This window comes from Halichoerus grypus, chromosome 1 (genome assembly GCF_964656455.1).
Source record: "Halichoerus grypus chromosome 1, mHalGry1.hap1.1, whole genome shotgun sequence".
In the NCBI taxonomy this organism is placed as follows: domain Eukaryota; kingdom Metazoa; phylum Chordata; class Mammalia; order Carnivora; family Phocidae; genus Halichoerus; species Halichoerus grypus.
In genome coordinates, this window is record NC_135712.1 from 129004460 (window position 1) to 129025860 (window position 21401).

The following is a 21401-nucleotide window of genomic DNA, read 5'->3' on the forward strand; positions in this document are numbered from 1 at the left end:
AGAGGGAACACAAGCAGGGGGAGTGGGAGAGGGAGAAGCAGGCTTCCCGCTGAGCAGGGAGCTCGATGCGGGGCTCGATCCCAGGACCCTGGGATCATGACCTGAGCTGAAGGCAGACGCGTAACGACTGAGCCACCCAGGCGCCCCGAAAATAGATAATTTTTAAAGAAGATGGATAATTAGCCTGCTGTGATTTGCCCCTTCCATGTTGTGGCTAGTTTCCTCCTTTAATTAGGTGTTTAAAGCAGTCTGTGCATACATATAACATACAAAGTAAGAAATGGGACTCCTTCTGCATCCTCCTGCAGTGTGGCCTTCTAGACCCCTTTTCTGGCTTTCAAGCAGGCTAATAAAGAGCACAGACCCTGGACTTGAGACAGTCCAGGCTCACCTCCTCCGCCTCACTGTTTACTCTTCACTGCATAGGCTTTGGACAATTTATTTAAACCCTGTCACACCACAATCTTCTCATTCATAGAATGTGTAATACCGAATAATCCATGTGGGAATGATCCAAATAAGCAAAACCCCTGCTGACTCACTGCTCACTCACAAAGGTTTGGAATGAGTCACTCTTCAGGGAATAAGCAGGAAGAACTCAGAATTCCTGAGGAAGCCCTGGGAAGTCCCGTTGGACCGGGAACAGGACCTCTCCCACCAGCTGACAGAGCTCGCCCGCCCTCCCCAGTGCGGGACCTGCCAGGAGGGGTGCGCTTGGGGCGCCAGATGTGGCCGGCTGCCACCCGCTTAGCTCTCTGCCCCAAACCCCAGGGAAACAGAAGGCATCTTAAAAATGCATCTTGTTGCTTCATGCCAAGAGGATTCAAGTCAGCCTGAGAAAGTGAGAGACCGGGAGAGCAATCCTAAATACAGACTTGGTGGAACTACTCCACCCAGGAAGCACTTATGAAGCGCCTGCTGGATGCACATTCTGCCCTTCTGAACAGAGCACCTAGAACTTTCCCTTACTTTCTATTGACAACTTAGAACCAATTGCTTATGAAGTAGAAATGAGGGGGGAAATAAATAATGGTGTTTTGTAAAACAATTGTTTTTACAATAAAAAGAAGTAGCTGTCCGGTGGCAGAACAAAATGGAGGACAGGGGAAAATGAGTAAAAGAAATCATTTTTAGGAAAAAAATACACCTATGATTAATGGTTGTGATATGCTTTTGTCAGCTGTAATCCTGAAATTGAGGAAGCAAATGGCAATCTTGACCATAACACAGAGGCAGGAAATCGAATGTAGTTTTGGTCGAATCCGACTTGGGGGAAGTCGGTCGGTCGGCGTGGCTTTCCCTGTAGGTGCGGCTGTGGCTGCTGGGGGTTTTGCTCACGGGGGAAGTGAGAGGCACAGTCCGCTGTGTTCACACTGGGCCGAGAAAGGCCTGCTCCTAGAGAAGGCAAAACCACGCCCTGCTCAGACTGTCAGTCCCAGCGCCCACCGCCCCCTCCTAAGGGGAGAGCCTGCCTGCGGCCCTGCTGAGGGAAGCCCCCCTGCTCAGTACCTTGGGGCCCCATCCCCTGGCCATCGCACATTGGGCTGGGAGTGGGCACCCGACCCCAGACCAACCGGTCAGAGGGCTGGCGGGTGACCTGTGAGGTGGCTGGTACCGAAGCTCTGCCCAGAGAGGGACAATCTCCGTCAGCTGCTTGGATTCTCAGTGAAACTCAGAACTGCTCCAATACCAATTACCCACTAGAACAAATGGTTTCTCAACAAAGTGGATGTACATATGGCAAAACTTTAAAAGAAAGTTTTACGATGAAATGTTGTGAAAGAAGGCTCAGATTTAAAGCAAACTGCCGACGTGACATGAAGATCGGTGAGCAGGATTGCTGTGGAGGCCTTTAGTCTTTTACTGCCATGTCTCCCTCCCTATGTTAGTCGCCTATTCCCACACAAGTCACCCAAAAACTTAGTGGCTTAAAACAGTGCTGAACGTTATTAACTCACACAGTTTCTGTGGGTCAGGAACCTGGGAGTGGCTTAGTTGGGTTGTTCTGGCTCAGGGTTTTGGGAGGCCACGATCAAGATATGAACTGGGGCCCTAGTCAGCTGAAGGCTTCACTGGAGTTGGAGGATATTATTGATAATTGTGTTCCCCATAAAGATATGTTGAAGTCTCAACCCCCAGTACCTCGGAATGTGACCTTATTTGGAAATAGGATCCTTGTAGATATGATTAAGGTAAGGTCATACTAGAGTAGGGTGGCCCCTTAATCCAATGTGACTAGTGTCCTTGTAAGAAGAGAAGATAGAGATACCCAGGGAGAAGACGGCCATGTGACAACAGAAGCGAAGATCGGAGGGATGCATCCATGAGCCAAGAAACCCCGAGGATTGCTGGCAAATGCCAGAAGCTAGAAGAGTCAAGGAAGGATTCTCGCCTACAGGTCTCAGGAGGAACATGGCCCTGCTAACACCCTGATATTGGACTCTGAGCCTCTAGAACTGTGAGACAGTAAATTTCTGTGTTTTAAGGCACCCAGTTGGTGGTACTTTTTAAAGGCAACCCTAGCAAACAACTACCCATCAGGTTGGCCCAGTCACATGGCTGGCAGGTTGGTGCTGGCTGCTGCAGGAGGCTCAGTTCCTCAACATCGGGTCCTGTCTGAAGGGCTGTTTGGCTGTCCGACTTGGCAGTTGGCTTCCCCTGGAGCAAGTGATCCAAGGGAGGGCAGTGTGGAAGCCACAGTGTCTATTATGACCCACCACCCAGAAAGTGGGTGGGACCCACTTTATCATTTCCGTATGATCCTGGTGGGTTACCCAGGTCAGCCTTGCTCATGGAGGGAGGAGACACAGGACATAGGCCAGGAGGGGAAGATCACTAGGCACCATCTTGGAGCTGGTTACCATACTCCTCAGTCCAAATCCCACTTCTCCTGTTTCTCACCTCCCTGAAGTTTATAGTTCTACCCAACCTGCCCCCTGCCTGTGCTGAGCCCCATGCTGACCCCTTACTATGAACCCAGCTCCCTGGTCCAGCCATGGCGAAATTCTCTCAACTCTGCAATGTGCTGAGCATAATCTGGCTTCGGCACTATTGTCTTTGCTTGAAAAGGCCTCTTTTGAGGGGGAAACACCTCTCAAGGTCCACTCCATCACAAGCACTTTGCGAATCTTCTCCCACTGAAATGATGTTTCCTGTTCCCAGTTCCTCATCGGGCCATCATACTTATCCAGGTCCTGTCTGCCAGACCATGAGCTGCACCGAGAGTGGCTGGCCTATAGTGAGGGACAGCTCTATGCTGGATGGGGCACATAAATAGCTCCCTTAACCTTCTCCATGAGCCTTAAAGAAGGCTTGATATGGCCATCTTGCAGAAGAGGAAACCTGAACAGAGATGCTAGTGAATTGCCCACATGCAGACTAGAGCTGGTGCTGGGATCTGGGTCTTCTTCACCGTGACTATGGGGACCCCCTCTGAGAACAGAGCTGATATGCTATTAATCTTTGTGTCTATGAAATCTGGGCTCAGCACATGTTGACTGCTGAATGAATGAGTGAATGATTAGATAGTCACCAAGTGTGCTTATTTCACTTAGACAGGCTGGAACAACAAAACATTTTCTTTCCCTTCGGAAAGTTTTCTCACTTTAGTTTTCTAGCACTGAAGTAAAAATCTAACAGCCGAACAGTTAAAAATAAAATTACCAATAGATCTATGAGCTGCTGGGTTTCATGTATATATGTCTTCCACACATAATTTTTTTTCTCTTTTGGTTTGAGCAAAAGTGATCATTTATTGACTTATGTAACTGAAGTCTAGAGAGTAGATCTCCTCAGGCATGGCTGGATTCAGGAGCTGAAATGGTCTGTGGACAATGTCTATGCGTGTGGGTCTCTCTCTGCACTTGGCATTCTTATCAGCTTCTTTCCCAGACAGACTCCCCATACAGTGGTAATGATGATGGCCATCACTGCCCTATGCGCCATCCGATTCTCTCAGCAACCCCAAGGAAAGAGCTTCTCTTTCCACAAAGTCCCAGAACTGTGTCCCCAATTATTGGCCAGAGGGCTATGATATTCTGATTGGCCTGTTGGCTGGCACCGAGTCCCAGGCCCACCAGGACACTGAGGGATCTTGGGCATGGGTCGGACCTGACACTCATAGATAAGAAGTGGGGAGGGCTGGCCCCCAAACGGACACTGGGGTGCCGTAGTGGGTGAGATACGGTCAGGAAGAAACAGTAAATGTCCACTAGGGCTGCTTCCTCTGAACATAAATTTCTCTCTGACCCTAGTTAAGTGCTGTTGCAGTCAGGGTCATAGCAGGGAGATTGCATACCCTGTTAATGGAGGAGAGTAATAAAAGAACGATTTACACAGGTGTGGGCAGGGGGTGTAAGGAAGCCTGCAAAGGATAGTGCAATATTTGGGGGCTAGCAATAGCAGGAGCCACTAGCCCCCCAGGCCTGAAGGTGTGAAGGGCTCAAGTGGCTACAGAATCAGGGGAAGGGAGCTGTATGGAGAGAGTAGCCTGGAAGGAGCTGCGGCCTTCAGAAAGATCCAAGCAGACCAAGGTCAGTGATCTGACAGGGAAGACACCAGGCAATAAACACTAGGTCTTCTCTCTTTTCTCCTACCCTCCCATCACCTGCTGCTGCTTCCCATTGGTCGGACCCAACAGCAAGGCAGAGGGCAAGAAAGTGTAGTTGGTGCTGTCCACAGAAATCAGTGTTAGGGTCACAGGAGGGGAGAGTGCACAGGGAATAAAGTGCAGCACATTCTGGAAGTTCATGAGAAGAGTTAGGGAGTCAGGGGAGAGAAAGGCCTGTGAACAAATGGGTTTCTTAATGAGCATAACCATGTTAGCTAGCCTCAACATAGCCGCCAGTGACCCCGATCCTGGCACAGTCTTGTGTAGTGCCCTCCCACATAATTCCAGCACTGTTCTCTGTGACCATTAGAATGGTGTGTTACTTCTGAGATTAGGTTATAAAAGATCCTGTGTCTTCTCTCTTGGGGAACTGACGCTTGGATGAGAAGTGTACCATCCAAGGCTCACCAGCACCCTAGCATCACAGCTAGAGCCTGGAATCCCCACCCCAGGACCAAGGCATAGTGAGTTTCCACATCACCAGCTCTCCTCCTATCCTGTTAGTTTTCAACCCATTATTACCCTTTCTGTGGGACTTTTTGTCACCCAAATACATTACTTTTGTTTAACCAAAGACGAACCAATGGGAAAATGTGATCTATAGTTAAGTAATTACCTTTCATCAGGTTCTGTGTAATTTTGAAATTTCACATAAGGTTTCAAAGGAATGCAAAAATCTTGTTGAACCTATTTATCTGCAGATATTTGAGTATGATCACTTTACTCAGTTCCATTGGGAGAAAACTGGCATGGGATGCTTTTAAAATCTTTTAATCTGGCACTTCAACCTTTTGAATACAATATATAAGATGGTTGCTTGTTTTACTGGACATGTCTGTACTGAACCTTCCATGCAAGTCAGATGGTTGGTTTTATCAATATTTCCAGTGTTTAAATTTTCTTTTCTTTCTCTCTTTTTAAAAGGTTTTATTTATTTGACAGAGAGAGAGAGAGAGAGAGCACGAGCGGGGGGAGGAGCAAGGGGAGAGGAAGAAGCAGACTCCCTGCTGAGTAAGGAGCCGATGTGGGGCTCGATCCCAGGACCCCGGGATCATGACCTGAGCTGAAGGCAGATGCTTAACTGATTGAGCCACCCAGGCATCCTGTGTTTAAACTTTCTGATATATTATCACCTGATTTGGCAGAATGAAATTCTTGGTATTGTGCCCTTTAACTTCAAGACTTGTTTTGTAGTTTATCTCATGAATCCTGAGTTTATTGCCATAGGGTCCTGATGTGATAACTAAAGATACTACTACACTGAAAGTAAAGACACCACCTTTCTCATTTCCACACTCTAAATATTCCTACAGAACATGTACATGGTCAGCACTGTATATTTTCTCCGAGTATTGGAATGTGACAATTGAAATCCATACCATTGATGGAAGAACTGCAGGGTTCTAAAATGATACCTGAATAATCAAAAAAAAAAAAAAAAAAGATAAAATTACATACAGTGTGATTTTAAGATATATTTGGGGGTTCTAATTCTTCAAAAATTATTGATTCATCTATGGATATCTTGCAGCTGTCATAACATCAAGTGTGAAAATTAAGCGTTAGCTCCACGTAAAATACTGTGGTAGAATCATAGTTTGTCGTCACTTAAGAAAACCTTAGAGAAAGCTTACCATCTAGGACTCATTTAAACATAGGATTTACACACACACCCCAAAACAAATCCGTGAAAGATATCGTGGCAATCTATTTTCCAAAAACGGCTGCAACCTTTCCGGTCCCACTTGCTCTTCCAAAACTTTGTGCCAGTCCCCATCAGGAGGTGGAGTTATGCTCCTTCCCTTGACCCTGGGCAGGACTTTGTGACTGCCTCCATGAGGGCAGTGTGGCAGACGTGACACTGCAGGACTTCCAAAGCCAGGTCATGAATGGCGATATGGCTCCTGTCTGGTTCTCTCTCTCGGGGATTTCACTCTTGGAACCCTACCACACTCTGAGGAAAAATGAGGTCCCTGGCCTTCAGCCCCAGTTGAGCTCCCAGCTGACAGCACAGCCAGCTTCTCAACCATCTGACGGAGTCCTCTGATCCAACAGCCCTCAGAGAACAGCCCCAGCAAGCGGAGCAGAGGCAAGCCTCCTCTACCTTGCACTGACCAAGTTGCAGATTCATGAGCAATAATAAGGGGTTATTTTAAGCCACTAAATTTTGAGGTGGTTTGTTACCTATGATACAATGATTGAAATCAACCATGGAAGTTTGTTCAACTTCAGGGTGTGCCGGCCCTGCCGGCCGCAGCAGGAGTTTGGGTTTCTACGGGAAGTGGTTAGAGGGTATTAAGCAGGAGAATGGCATGGTCAATTAAATGATTCCTCTGGCTGCTAATGGGGTTTCCTGAAGCCCTACTCCTTCCTGAGTCAGTCACACCTCAGGACCAGCCATGAGGACTCACCAAGGGACTATGATAAATACCAATTTAAGGGAAAAATTCTTTGGGATTATCCATTTTGATATTTTCTAGTATAATACTGTATCAGTTTTTAGAAGACTACTGGATATGTCAAAACAAAGGGGGAAAAAGACCCCCTACATTGCAGATAACAGAAAGGCATTTGTTTTCAGTAACATACACATCTTTGAAGAATGGTTGTAGTCCAAATTTTTCAGCAAACATCAAAAAAACTAAGAAGGATGTGTCCTCTGGATTGCAATGTGCCGAGTACTGAGGGGTGAATCATACAGAGTGTGTGAAATGTGTAAGGATAATTACTGGGTTGATGGAATATGGAGACAAAACGATGTAATAAAAGCCACTATCTTAGCATTACAAACGAATCTGAAAAGGGTTAAGAATTTCATTGTTTCGCAATTAGTACACCACAATTGGCTCCTATATTCCACAGGCCCTGATAAAATTGTTTCAGACCTTTCCTAGGGACACAGGCAATCTTTGTTGAATGTGTAAAATGGATGTGTGTCACAAAACAGATTTATTCTTGCAAGGTAGCACAACAAAAATATAAACCAAGAAATAAAGTAATATTTTTAAAGTTCTGGCTTATGCAGAGTCAGGCCTCCTAACTTGCAGCATGACCTGGGGTACCTTCGCTCCCCTCTTCAGGTCGAAGGTCCTGTCTGTAAAAGGGGGCTAAACCAGACGATTTCAGCTCACTCTTGGAGACTCTTTATCCTGTGTTCCTTCTAGTAGTCAATAAGGAAATAAACAGCATCCACAAATGACAGAGAAGCTCTTTGTAAAACAAACAAAAATGAAGACTTAATTTGTAATATGAATCTTTCCCCCAGGCTTCTTCCCAACTCATTCGTTTATTGTTTAGATTTTCATAATCAGTGCTGTTATTAACTATTGCTAAGTAATGGAACTACTCTGAAATGTAATGACTTGAAATAACCATTTTAATTTGCTCATGGCTTTGTGTGTCAGGAATTTGGAAAGGGCTCAGTTTCATAGTAGCTCGTCTCTCTAGAGCTAGAGACCCCACTTCCTAGATAGTCCCTCCACTCACATGTCTGGCACACTGATGGGGGGAGGCTAGCAGGCTCTGCTGGGCCTGTCCATGTGGTCCTCCAGCGTGGTGGTCTCAGGATGGTCAGACTTCTAACAGGACGTGTGTCAGAAGAGACAGGAAGGGGGAGTTGTCAGTTTCTGAAGGCTGAGGCAGCAGCTCTCCTACCAAATGCGATTGGTAAAGTTACTGTAGAGCCCATCTGCATTCAAGAGGAAGAAATATAGACACCACCCACTGGTGGGAAGGGTGTGAAAGGATCTGTGGCTCTTCTAAATCTACCTCAAAAGAGGCTGCTATATTGATACCGTTTTTATTTGAGTCTTGTTGGGCACAGTGACTCATTTAATTCTTCCCTTAACTCTATGAGATAGAGATCTTTATTATCCAAATATTACAGGTGAGGAAACTGAGACAAAGAGGTTAAACCACTGGCTCAAGGACACTCAGTTATGTGAGCCAGGTTTTGAACCCAGGCAATTGATGCATGGTAAACTAATGAATTAATTAGGCTATTTCTTACCACAACTTCATGTAATTATTAACAGAATGATAAAGCATATTGCAAGCACTCTGCAAGAGTGTGGACTTCCCGTATTTCAGGTAAACACCCCTTCTCAGGTGTGGATGGTCCCAGCTGCCTTTCTGCTGTGGGTCTCTGGGTCCAGATGGTGCCTATGGGTGAGTGAAGGGTTCCTCAAAGCCACCTTCTGCAGGAATCTCTTTCCCCACTGTATTATCTTGGTACCCTTATTGAAATCTATTGGCTGTTGATGAATGGGTTTATTTCTAGACTCAATTATACTCCACTGATCTCTGTATCTGTCTATACTTAAGCTTAAGTACCACATTGTCCTGATAACTGTAGCTTTGTAGTAAGTTTAGAAATTAGGAAGTGGAATTGAGTCCTCTTTGTTCTTGTTTATTAAAATTGTTTTGGTATTGTTGAGTCCTTTGCAGTCCCTTACGAATTTTATCTGCCAAAAAGGCAATGGAATTTTCATAGAAACTGCATTTAAAATATTGTTAAAATAGCAATATTCCCTAAGCTGATCTACCATTTTAACAATATTAAGTCTTCCAATTCATGAACACAAGATAGCTTTCCATTTATTTAGGTATTCTTTACTTTTTCAATGATGCTTTATAGTTTTCAGTGTACAAGTTTTATACCTTTTTTGTTAAATTTATTCCCAAGTATTTTTTATTTTTCTGGATTTTATCATAAATGGAATTGTTCTAGTTACATTTTTGGATTGTTCAAGTGTATAAAAATACAATTGATTTTTGTATCCAGCAACCTTGCCGAACTTATCAGCACTAATACTTTTTAGGTAGATTCCTTAGGATTTTCTACATACAAAATCATTTCATCTATAAATAGTTTAACTTCTTCCTTTTCAATATGGATGTCCTTTTTTTTTTTTTTTTTTCCCTGCCGAATTGTTCTGGCCTGAACTTCTAATACAATGTTGAATACACGTGATGAGAGTGGACATCCTTGACTTGTTCCTGATATTAGATGGTAAGTTTTCAGTTGTTCATCATTAAATATGATGTTCGCTGTGGGTTTTTCATAGATGCTCTTTATCAGGTTGAAAAAACCTGCCCTATTCTTGTTTTTATCATGAGAAAGTGTGGGATTTTTGTTAAATGCCTTTTCTCCATCAATGAAAAATACTCCAGTGCCCCCTCCCCTTTATTGTATTGATACTTTGTTTTACATTGATTTAATTTTGTATGTTGAAACTATCTTGCATTCCTTGGATAAATCCCACTTGGTCATGGTGTATTGTAATTATTTTTATGGGTTGATGGATTCTGACAGTATGTTTTTGATGATTTTTACATCTGTATTCATAAAGGATATTCATGGTATACAATACTTTTTAGATAGTGATAGATGCAGTTTGATTGGATTGTTAAGAATTTTTATATCTATAATCAGAAAAGATACTGGTCTGTTGTGTTCTTTTCTTGAGATACTTTTGTTTGGTTTTAGTATCAACCACACAGAGTGAGTTGGGAAGTGATCCTTCCACTTCCTAAAAAAAAAAAAAAAATTTGTGAAAAAAGACTGGTAATTTTTTTTAAAGATTGTATTTGAGAGCGAGCGAGGGAGTGCACAAGAGCAGGGGGAGAGGCAAAGGGAGGGGGAGAAACAGCCTCCGCACTGAGCAGGGAGCCTGACTTGTGGTTTAATCCCAGGACCCTGAGATCAGGGCCAGAGCCGAAGGCAGAAGCTTAACGGAGCCATCCAGGCGCCTGCAAGACTGGTAATTCTTTAAATATTTTGTAGAATTCATTACTGAAGTCCTTTGGTCCTGGGCTTCTCTTTTTGGAATATTTTTTGATTACTAATTCAATGTCTTTAGGTCTATTCAGATTTTCTATATCTTTTTAATTTTTTAAAAGATTTTATTTGAAAGGGAGAGAGAGAGTGCACCGGCAGGGGAGGGGCAGAGGGAGTGGGAGAAGGAGACTCCCTGCTGAGCAGGGGGGGCCTAGCCTAATGCAGGGCTCCATCCCAGGACCTTGGACCTTGAGATCATGCCCCGAGCGGAAGGCAGCCGCTTAACTGACTGAGCCACCCCGGTGCCCCAGATTTAGTGTATCTTCTTGAAACAGTTTTGATAGTTTGTCAGTTTCTAAAAATTTGTCACTTTCATCTAGATTAGCAAATGTGTTGGTATGTAATTCATATTCTCTTATAATTCTTTTTATTTCTATGAAGTCAGTAGAATGTCCCCTCTTCATTAGTGATTTCAGTAACTTGAGTGTTCTCGTTTTTTCTTGGTTATTCTCACTATAGATTTATCAATTGTGTCCATCTTTTCAAAGGAACAACTTTGTTTTGATTTTTCTTTAATTTTTTTTAATCTCTACTTCACTTATTTCTGCTCTACTATTTATTGTTTTCTTTCTTTCGCTTGCTTTGGGTTTAGTCTGCACCGCTTTATTCTAGTTTTTTAAGGTCAAAGATTAGGTTATAGATTACAGCTAGATTTCCCAGTAAGCACTGCTTTCACGGCATCTCATAGGTTTTGGAATGTTGTATTTTTGCTTTATCTTGAAATATCTTCTAACTTATTTCTTGACCCATTGGTTATTTAGGAGTGCAGCCACCACAGCTTTCTTTTGGTTGCTACTTATATGGTATTTATTTTATAATCATCTTGTCACTTTCAACTTGTGTTGTTGAATGTAAAGCATGTCTCTTGCAGACAGCATACAATTGGATCCTGTTTTATATTCATTTGGTTACTCTCTATCTTGTAATTACAGAGTTTAATCTAGTTACATTTAATGTAATTACTGTTAAGGTAGGATTTACATCTGCCATTTTGCTATTCGTTTTCTGTCTTACGTCTTTTTTGTTTCTCTAGTCTTCCATTCCTGTCTTATTTTGTGTTAGATATTTTCTAGGGTACCATTTTAATTGTCTTGTCTTTTCTTTTGTATTTTATAGTTATTTTCTCAGTGTTTGTCCTGGGGATTTACAACTAACATCTTAATTTGTAACAATCTAGTTCAGATTAATAAAACAAAATTTCAGTACTACACAAACCTTTTCTCCTATGTAGCTCTATTTCCTGTACCTTTGTGCTGTTGTCACAAATTACATTTTTAGGCACTGTGTGCCTATCAACATAGATTTATAATTACAATTTTAAGCAGCTGTCTTTTAAATCAGGAGTAAAAAAAGTTAAAAATACATTTATACATTGTCTTTTAAATTTACTTTGCTGTTACCTTTATTGTTGCTCTTTATTTCTTTATGTGAATTTGAGTCATTGTCTAATGTTTTCTCATGTCAGTCTGAAGGACTCCCTTTAGTATTTCTTGTAGGGCAGGTCTGCTAGTGACAAATTCTCTGTTTTTGCTAATCTGATAATGTCTTAATTTGTCCTTCATTTTTGAAGGATAATTGTCCTGGATATAGAATTCTTGATTGACACCATTTTTCTTTCAGCAGCTTTAATAATTGTCCTGGATATAGAATTCTTGATTGACACCATTTTTCTTTCAGCAGCTTTCAACCTACTACCTTCTGACCTCCATGGACTCTGACAAGAAACTAGCTATTAATCTTATTGAGGATTCCTTGTACATGAGTTGTTCCTTTTTGTTTTGAAGATTCTTGTTTTGTCTTTTGATAGTTTCATTATAATGTGTGTGGGGTAGATCTCTTTGAATTTATTCTACTTGGTGTTAAGCTCTTTGAATTTGTACGTTAACATTTTTCAAAACTGGTAAGTTTTTAGTCATGTTTCTTCATATATTCTTTCTGTCCCCCTTTCTTCTTCCAGGACTTCCCTTATGTGTATGCTGGTCTGTTTGTGTCACACAGGTCTCTGAGACTATGATTCTCCGAGCCCCTTCCCAACATACACATTCCTTAGAATGGATAGTCACAATTGACCTATTTTCAAGCTCACTGATTCTTTCTTTTGCCTACTCAAATCTAATACTGAGGCCCTCTATTTAAGCTGTTGTATTTTTCCAAATCCAGAATTTCCATTTGCTTTTTAAAATATATATATATATATTTAAGATTTTATTTATTTATTTGACAGAGCGAGAGAGCACAAGCAAGGGGAGCAGTAGAAGGAGAGGGAGAAGCAGGCTCCCCGCTGAGCAGGGAGCCCGATGCAGGGCTTGATCCCAGGACCCTGGGATGACCTGAGCCAAAGGCAGATGCTTAACCATCTGAGCCACCCAGGTGCCCCTAAAATATAATTTTTTTTTAAAAGACTTTATCCAGGGATGCCTGGGTGACTCAGTTATTAAGCGTCTACCTTTGGCTCAGGTCATGATCCCAGGGTCCTGGGATGGAGCCCTGCATCAGGCTCCCTGCTCTGCGGGAAGCCTGCTTCTCCCTCTCCCACTCCCCCTGCTTGTGTTCCCTCTCTCGCTGTGTTTCTCTCTGTCAAATAAATAAATAAAATCTTTAAAAAAAAAAATAAAAGATTTTATCCATTTATTTATTCGAGAGAGAGAGAGAGAGAGAGAGAGAGTGTATGTGTGCAAGTGGGGGGAGGAGTGGAGAAGGGAGAGGGTAGGGGAAAGAATCCCAAGCAGACTTGATCCCACGACTCAGGGACCACCACCTGAGCCGAAACTAAGAGTCGGTCGCTCAACCAACTGAGCCACCCAGGTGCCCCTAAAATCTAATTTCTATATTATTTATTGATATTCTCTAATTGGTGAGGCATTTAAAAAATATTTTCATTTAGTATTTTAGACATGGTTTCCTTCAGCTCCTTGAACATAATTTAAGTTCTTTGTCTAGTAAGTCCAATGTCCTTGAAGGACAGTTTCTGACTGCTGTTCCTGTGTATGGGCCATCCATTGCTTTTTTGCATATCATAATCTTCTGTTGAAAACTGGACATTTTAAATAACACAGCAATTCTGGAAATCAGATTTATCTCCTTCCCCAAGATTTGTTGTTATTGCTACTTGTTATAGTTGTTTAGTGAGTTTTCTGAAAGAATTCTATAAAGTCTGTATACCTTGTTATGCGTGGCCAATGAAATTTTTACTCAGCTTAGCAGCCAGCTAATGATCAGAGATTTCCTTAAACACCTGTAACAACAACAAAAAAATCTCCTAGTTTTTGCCAAGGGGCTGTGTGTATATGTGTTAAGGCATGCCTTCAAACCTCGGCCTGGCAGTTGAAAATTGGCTTTCACTTCTTGTTTGTGCAGAGCCTCAAAATTAGCCACAGATGAGAGCATAGGGTGGTCTCAGGTCTTCCACAGGTGGCCACAGCTCTATGTGTGCACATGGCATTCTAGATTCCTAGAACTATGCCAGAGCTTTACAAATGGATATTGATTCCCCCAAGCTTTTCCTTTTAAACTCTTTGGTTACTCTATTGCTTGCCTCAGCTCTTACTGATCACCTAAAGCAAGTACAACATTAAAACTTTTGCCTATAATTGTTTCAACAAATACTTCGCCAGGGAGAATACTTTTCATACTAGGTCTACTCTGAGTTAGCTCAACTGTAAACAGCCTTGGAAGTGAGGCATTCCAGGGAACCATCAGATAGGCCAAATGATGGCAAGTCTTTGGGAATGAGGCTTTGAAAGAGCTCTAGCTTTGTTTTGTTCTCTCTTGTGACTTCTAAGCTGCACCAGGAATGTGGTGTCAAGGCTACTGCAGAGCTGGAATGAGGAATGTGACTAGAGCAAGTTAAAACGCCACAAAGGTCACTGTTCTTACCGAGACTCAGAAGTTCTTTTCTCTGCCATTTTCACTGATATCAGCTGGTAAAAGCTATTTGACCACTTACAGTGTCTATTCCTATTAGTCGTCTAACTGCAGGCACTTGATGGCCTTTTCCCGCATGCTCCCACACATTTATTGCTACCTACAGGTGGATAAAGACAAAGCTCTTCTCCAGAAGCCCCTATCCCTTGAATTCTCTTCATTCACATTTTCTTGGATTTTGGCATTTCTTAAAATGGGTATCAGAACCACAAGCAACTTTTCTCTCATGCATGCTAGGTCCTGCCATCTTTGTGGCTTACATAAGGGCTCAAAAGCAGGTTACACGAGAAGCAGATCATCAAGTAAAAAATGCATTTTGATTATTTCTACTAGGTCTCAAACAATGTTACTCACAGCGCTGCTATTTTCGGTACCAGAAATGAACCAACTTCCCATTTTTGGGGGGAGGGGCTTGGCCAACTATCCAATTGAGGTTGGGCTTGGCCAAATGATTTGCTCTAGCCAGGGGAGTATTAGCAGATGTGATGTATGCAGAAGCATAAACTGTGTTTGTGTGATCAGGCTTGCCTTCTTGTGCTTTTGTCATCATCATGGAGAACTTCTGGAGAACTTCTGCAGTCTAGTTGAAGTCCGAAGAGGAACACGGACAGAGTGGACCCAAGCTCGACTCATGGCAAGTAGTCAAGCCCAGCCAGATCTCCGGCTTGAAGCAGTCACCCAGCCAAGCCTGTCAGCCAACCTGCAAAAGCATGAGTGACAATGATTATTTTAAGTTGAGATTTGGGGCAGCAATAGCAACTGAAACATACGTACACATCTTTCTCTTAGACTCATCCTAAGGGCAAATCTTGTTACCTCTTCCTTCAGCGCTACAGGTCCAGAATCTAGCACACTTTCTGGTAATGAGCAGATGTTCAATTAACATCTGTTGCGGTCACATTTACGTTTCTTCTAAAATTAGTGACTTAGAATAAAACTGAAAGGAACTTACATAGTTTAGTTGTAAAGCATGTGGTCGAACTTCAAAATCACCAATTTCAACAAGGACCAGAAAGCATGTTAGAGGTCATTAGGTGGTTAAGAGCAAGGACTACGGAAATGACTGTCTGGATTTAAATCTAGGCTTTACGAATTATTGGCCAGGTGATCTTGGGCAAGTTATTTCACCTTTCTGCCTCATTCCTCATCTGTTAAATGGTACTTTTAATAGTACCTACCTCACAGAATAGTTGTGTGGATTAAGAGATGTATTTCAATTACTTACAACCTCACCCAGTACTTATAAACACTTATAGGCATTTTTGAGTTATTATTACCAGCAGAAGATTTTGAGCAAGGTTATTAAAGTCCTCTTTGCCTGTTCCTCCAGTCACCTATTTATATCTTTTTGTTCTCACTTTTGTTATCTCATCTCTATAATGTGTATAATTAGCTCTTTTGTAGGTCTGCATGGTCTTTTTGTACTCTGGAATGCTAAGTGCTGACACCTATTCCATCCTCTCTTCCACCAACCCATTTTACAAACTACTGATTTTGTTCTTTTCACCTAGGATAGCATTTGCCTCTTCTCCACCTGCTCAAAGCATAGTTGTTCCTCAATGTCCAGCCTAAATGTCATCTCTCCCAGGAAGCCTGTTCTGATCTTCTTTTCCAACGTCATCTTTCTCTGACCTTCCTTGGCAGCTCATCTCTACCTCAATTACAATTTTATACTTTCTATTTTCAGGTATATGTCTTTCCATGAGACTGTAACTTCTAGAAGACACCACAATTTCTAGGCTCACTTTCTGCCCATTCCCACCCTCAAGCATATGGCAGGCAAGCAATAAATATTTGTTGAATGAATATACTTGAGAAGCCCACTTAGGTTCATCTAAATTCTGAAACAGTTTTTTATTGAGAAGTCATCAAGTTTTTAAAGAAAGGTTATAAACTAGTTGGAATACTAATTAGATATTAAAAGAAAGATAAAGAAGTTTGCATGTAAAAAAGAAAGACACTTGATTTATTGCATTAAAAAATTTTATTTCATTTAAAAGGTCCAATATAAGCCAAATTAAACCCCAAATTGACAGCTATTTAGAGCTCCTGAACTAAATGGCACTGTTTGAGTTGAGTGTCTTGTTAAAGGAAGTCATTTGCTATTACCACCATTTCCCCCAAAGTAGTTCTAGAGCAGAAGCTGGTATTACTATAATACACATCAGATATTTCAGATGTCATCATTCATGCAGAAGTTAAAAAAGCAAACAGGCTTTTCTGTTCCGTTTGAGTATAAAAACCACTACAGAGCAGGGCCTGAATGCTTTTGACATACAAGGTGTAACTATAAGGGAACTTACTGTGCTGCTGTGTTCATTCACTGAAGTTGTCCATGTACGTACTCCAACAATACTAGGGCTGCTCAAATAGTATTTGGACCAGTAGTTTGGGATTTCCCCTCATTAGGTGCAGACCAAAGGAAGTGGCTGATCAAGCTGGGGATAGACTATCACAAAATGCGATCACAAAGCAATGAAACAGATTTCCTAGTGGGCAAGCGATTGAAAGAACCACCTCACAAATATTTTCAGTAACAGCATCATTTACATAAAGTGATGCAAGACCTAAGTTCTGGCATGTGTGAGGATAAGTTAAAAACAGCTTGTTACTTCATAGCTACACCTTGGATTTCATTAGATGGGTAAATCTAACTGTGTTTAATGAGTCCTTCTGGGAATCACTTCAGCAGGTAAGTCAAACAGCCTGTAAAAGAGAAGACATGGCAGAGGGCATGAGATTCATCCTTCCAACGTTCTCGCGTTCTCTTGGAGGACAGACCCAGGCCCAAGGACAGAAGTTACCAGGAGCGAGGCTTCAACTCAATCTAAGGAAGACCTTTCTAACAGTTAGAGCTGCTCAACAACTGAATGGACTGCTTGGTGAGGTAGAATCACTGGAAGTGTTCAAGGTGGAAAGATCACCCTTGTAGAAGGGACTCCTGCATTTGTTAAGAGGTTAGAGTGGATGAACCTCAGGTCTCTTTCAATTCTGAGATTCTAGAAAATTCCCTCAGGGAATTCAGAAGAGAATTCCTAAAAGGAAAGAGAAAGCACACATATGTATACTTTTAGAATCCTCTTTTTTTTTCTTTTCAAAAGGTACAATAGAAAATGTAGTCCACTGTCTTTAAAATGCAAATTCACCTTCCTACCACTAGTAATTTAGGAAGGGTCCATTATGACTCCTTTATATTATAAAGAAAAGATGGAGGATTACATTTATAATTTCTGTAAATATTTTAGAAAAAAATGCTTAAAATCTAGTAGTCAATGCCCTAGAAACTTTATAGATTTTTAGGTAATATGCACAGATACAAATACATTATTCATTAAATACAACTCACATCTGTGTTTTATTATACCCTAAAATATACAGGAATCTTGATGTACTGAAAGAGTGCAAGTAAATACAGTATTCAAGCAGTCACTATTTCTATGTACATGCTCATTAATTCTTCAAAAACCCCACAAAATTATCAAATAGATCAAAATACTGTTCTGTGTTTTCACACTTTATATTCAGAAAAACCAGCTGAAATTTACAATGTCATAAAGTTTCCAGTTTCACAATACAAAAAGGATAAAATGAAATTGGGTATCATTTTGTGAAAATTTATGGAACTTTACCCAGATCTGTAAGACCCCCTACATATGTGAAATCATTCTTGCTGGGAAAGTGACAGTTACAGTAAAAGCAGAACCATACAAATTGTTATTTAAAAGCCTAAACATCAGCCTTTCTCTCTCTGTTATTTGAAAGGCAGTCTTCCAATTCGGCAGGCAATTGCTTCTTTCCCCAAGTAGTAGCATGTTTAAATCTGAATAGGACCCAATATAGAAATGCCTTCCAAGAGACCTGATGATGTTAACCTATCAATAACAAGGGATTTTTTTTCTTTTTGATTATTCACTAAACAGTGAAAACAAAAATCCCCCAGTCCATTGTGGAGGCACAAAAGTAACATAAGTGATGAAGGTGTACCATCCAAAGTAGTGAGGTCAAAAACTCCACTCCCCAGGACCACTTAGCTGCAATAGGGTGAAAATAATCTATTTTTTGATTTCATGAAATTTTCTTCTTCTAGGAAATTCTTTACATTTTCAAACAAAAATAGTTCAATTTTAAACCTAAACCATTCAAAACGGCAACGACGGCCCGACCCCAATCTATCTAATGTCTACATCACAAGTATTTTCACCCTGACTGCACTCAGCCAGCTGGTTTTTAATTCTAATATTATAAAAGTTGGAATTTTTAAATTTTTATGTAAAAGAAAAAATGTAAAAATACATCTGCTTTCTCTCATGGTTTAATACAGTATTCGAAGGCTTTCAGATGTTTTCTTTAAAAAAAAAAAAAATCAACATTTAAAACCAAATCTCAGTTTCATTTTCAGAAATATTTAAGTTTGGTTTAGATAATGTCTCATTTCACCTATTCTGATTTCCACAAAATGGCATTCTATTAAAAAACTTTTAAGTTACTTGGTCCTTTGGCAATTTGCTGTGCACATAATGCCTACTGTACCAAACTTTTATTGCCCTTAATTTAGTTGTAGTTTTACTGGTAAAATTTAAATCTAGTGTCTTTATCTCTTCTTTTACAATAGTGTTGCTTGTGTAAGCAGATTAGGCTGCACAGTGTCCCAAATTATTCCTGGCACTGCAAAACCAAATCAAACAATTCCACAAAGTAATTTGACATCAAAGTGTTTTCCTCTGGTCAAGTCTATTTCAAGATTCTAGAAGTTCCTTTTGTAAAACTTGCCTTTAAAACTCTTCTTCCTAATGTCATCACATTTCTCATATTTGCTCACTCTGCGATCTTTCCTCTTAGGTTGAATTTGTACGTCAATAAGAAAGTGCCTTTTTCCTGAAAAAGCACAATCTGAAGTGTTAGTGTCAGAACTCCTCACTCAGACCCCTGGCTCAGCCTCTTAGTAGGTCTCGGAATCAGAGTCATTGAGCTCGTCCACGTCGGTGTATAAGTACTCCTGTTCTCCGCCAATGTTGTTGAAACTGCAATAGGAGCTAGGTTCATTCCTCATGATGGGCAAGGCTTCAAAGCTGACTGTTTTTGAGGTGTTGGTGTAACGGTTAATGGCATTGAAAGTCAGGGATGATAAAGGGCTACTTGATGAGACAGGCATCATGGTGGCCAAAATGAGAGCTAGGCAATCAGCCACATCCTTATTGGGAGCACAGGCCAAAGCTGGGGTATAGCCTAGAATTAAAGATAAAATTTAAATAATTAAACATCCTGAGATAAGGAAATAAGCCTAATAGCCTTCAGTTTTAGACAGTTTAAATTACTTGGCTTATAATAAAACTGGTTTAACAGAATGATTCAGAAATTTCCAATCAGCAGAAAAGAGTAAAGTCCTAGAAATTTAGGGTGGGAGGAGGCTATATATATATATATATATATATATATATATATACACATACATATGTGTGTGTGTGTGTGTGTGTGTGTGTGTATGTATACTATGTTACAGAAGAGGAAACTGAGGCCCAGAGATGGATGATTTCTCCAAGATCTCAAAACTTATCCCTACCCACCTAAATTCACAGAAGATACTGAGCTAGAATTAAAACAAACAAAAATCCTCAGACTGATCAAGCTTCCTTCAGAGTGGTGGAAGAATGTTATTAATTTGTAGTAATAATTAGTGCTTACATGCTGAGAAATCTAAATGTGTACAGATTCATGAATGAGGCACTGAGCAGGTGTTCAAAGATGTGTACTGAATGAATGGAATGACACTTGACGGTTGATCAACTTTTCTCTTAGGGACACAGAACACTGAAGAAAAACAGGAGATAAACAGGTAAACTTTAAAAACTCCTAAGTCAAAACCAATGTTTGCTTTTCAACTCTTCCTTTCTTTAGAAGACTGACTTTACACTTAAGGCACCACAAAGTATCAACAAACTAAGTTAACGTTTGGTACCCTGACTGGTACAAGACCCTGTCTTCAAGATGAAGTGAGAGAGAAGATGGTGAGAGCATACCATATGATGCCAAGTTTAGATTATCCCATACGGAACTCTAGCAGCAAATGTCTTAAAGTTTTAATCTACAGCTTCATTTTCTGTTGCACATCTGGACAGTTTTCCCTATTACTATATATACAAATGCTTTAGCTTTCACACTCATATATGTACAGTTGACCCTTGAACAATGTGGGGGCAAGGGGAAGGCTAGGGACACAAACCCCTGCATAGTCAAAAATATACGTACAACTTTTGACTCCCAAAAACTTAACTACTAATAGCCGACTGTCAACTGGAAGCCTTACCAATAACATAAAACAGTTAATTAACATATATTTTGTATGTTATATGTATTATAAACTGTATTTTTATAATAAAGTAAGCTAGAGAAAAGAAAGTCGTAAGAAAGAGAAAATACATTTATAGTACTGTAAAAAATCCAAGTATTAAATGACCTATGTAGTTCAAACCTGTGTTGTTCATGGGTCAATTGTATATATTTTATAATTTTTTATTTATATATTTTTAATTTATTATTTATATTTTATTTATATTTTATAATTTTTTAAATAGCTAAGTGATATATCAAAAAATAAACATTTATGTAACCACTATCCAGATTAAGAAAGAGAATATTACCAGCATACCAGGAGCCCCACATGTCACTTACTAATCACCACCCCTTTTCTCTTCCACAAAGGTAACTACTATCTTGACTTATGTGGTAATCATGGCTGTGCTTTTCTTTCTAGTTATATTCATAAATGCTATAGTATAGTTTTGACTTTTTTTGAACTGAATATAAATGGGATCATATAGTAAGTATTATTTTGTATCTGGCTTCTTTTCCTTAACATTATGTCTGTGAGATTTATCTATGTTGTTGTATATAACTACAGTCAGTTCGTTTTCATTGTTATACATTCCATTACTGTGATTATACCATGGTTTAGTTATCCATTCTAACTACTGGACATTTGGCTGTTTCCTGTTCTCCTATATATATATATATATATTTTATCCATGCTAT

At 40.5% G+C, this 21401-nt stretch overlaps 1 protein-coding gene across 7 annotated transcripts in view; it reads right to left on the minus strand.

Annotated features, from left to right (window-relative positions):
* Positions 1-17708: 17708 nt before the first annotated feature.
* The window catches only part of ANKRD28 (ankyrin repeat domain 28), a 204688-nt gene continuing 200995 nt past the window's right edge, over positions 17709-21401 (minus strand). For all 7 annotated transcript variants that reach the window (XM_078071971.1, XM_078071960.1, XM_078071978.1 and 4 more), the window contains one exon: positions 17709-19598. In XM_078071971.1, the coding sequence (XP_077928097.1) occupies positions 19312-19598 (287 nt within the window). In that variant the 3' untranslated portion in view covers positions 17709-19311. The remainder of the gene's footprint in view (positions 19599-21401) is intronic.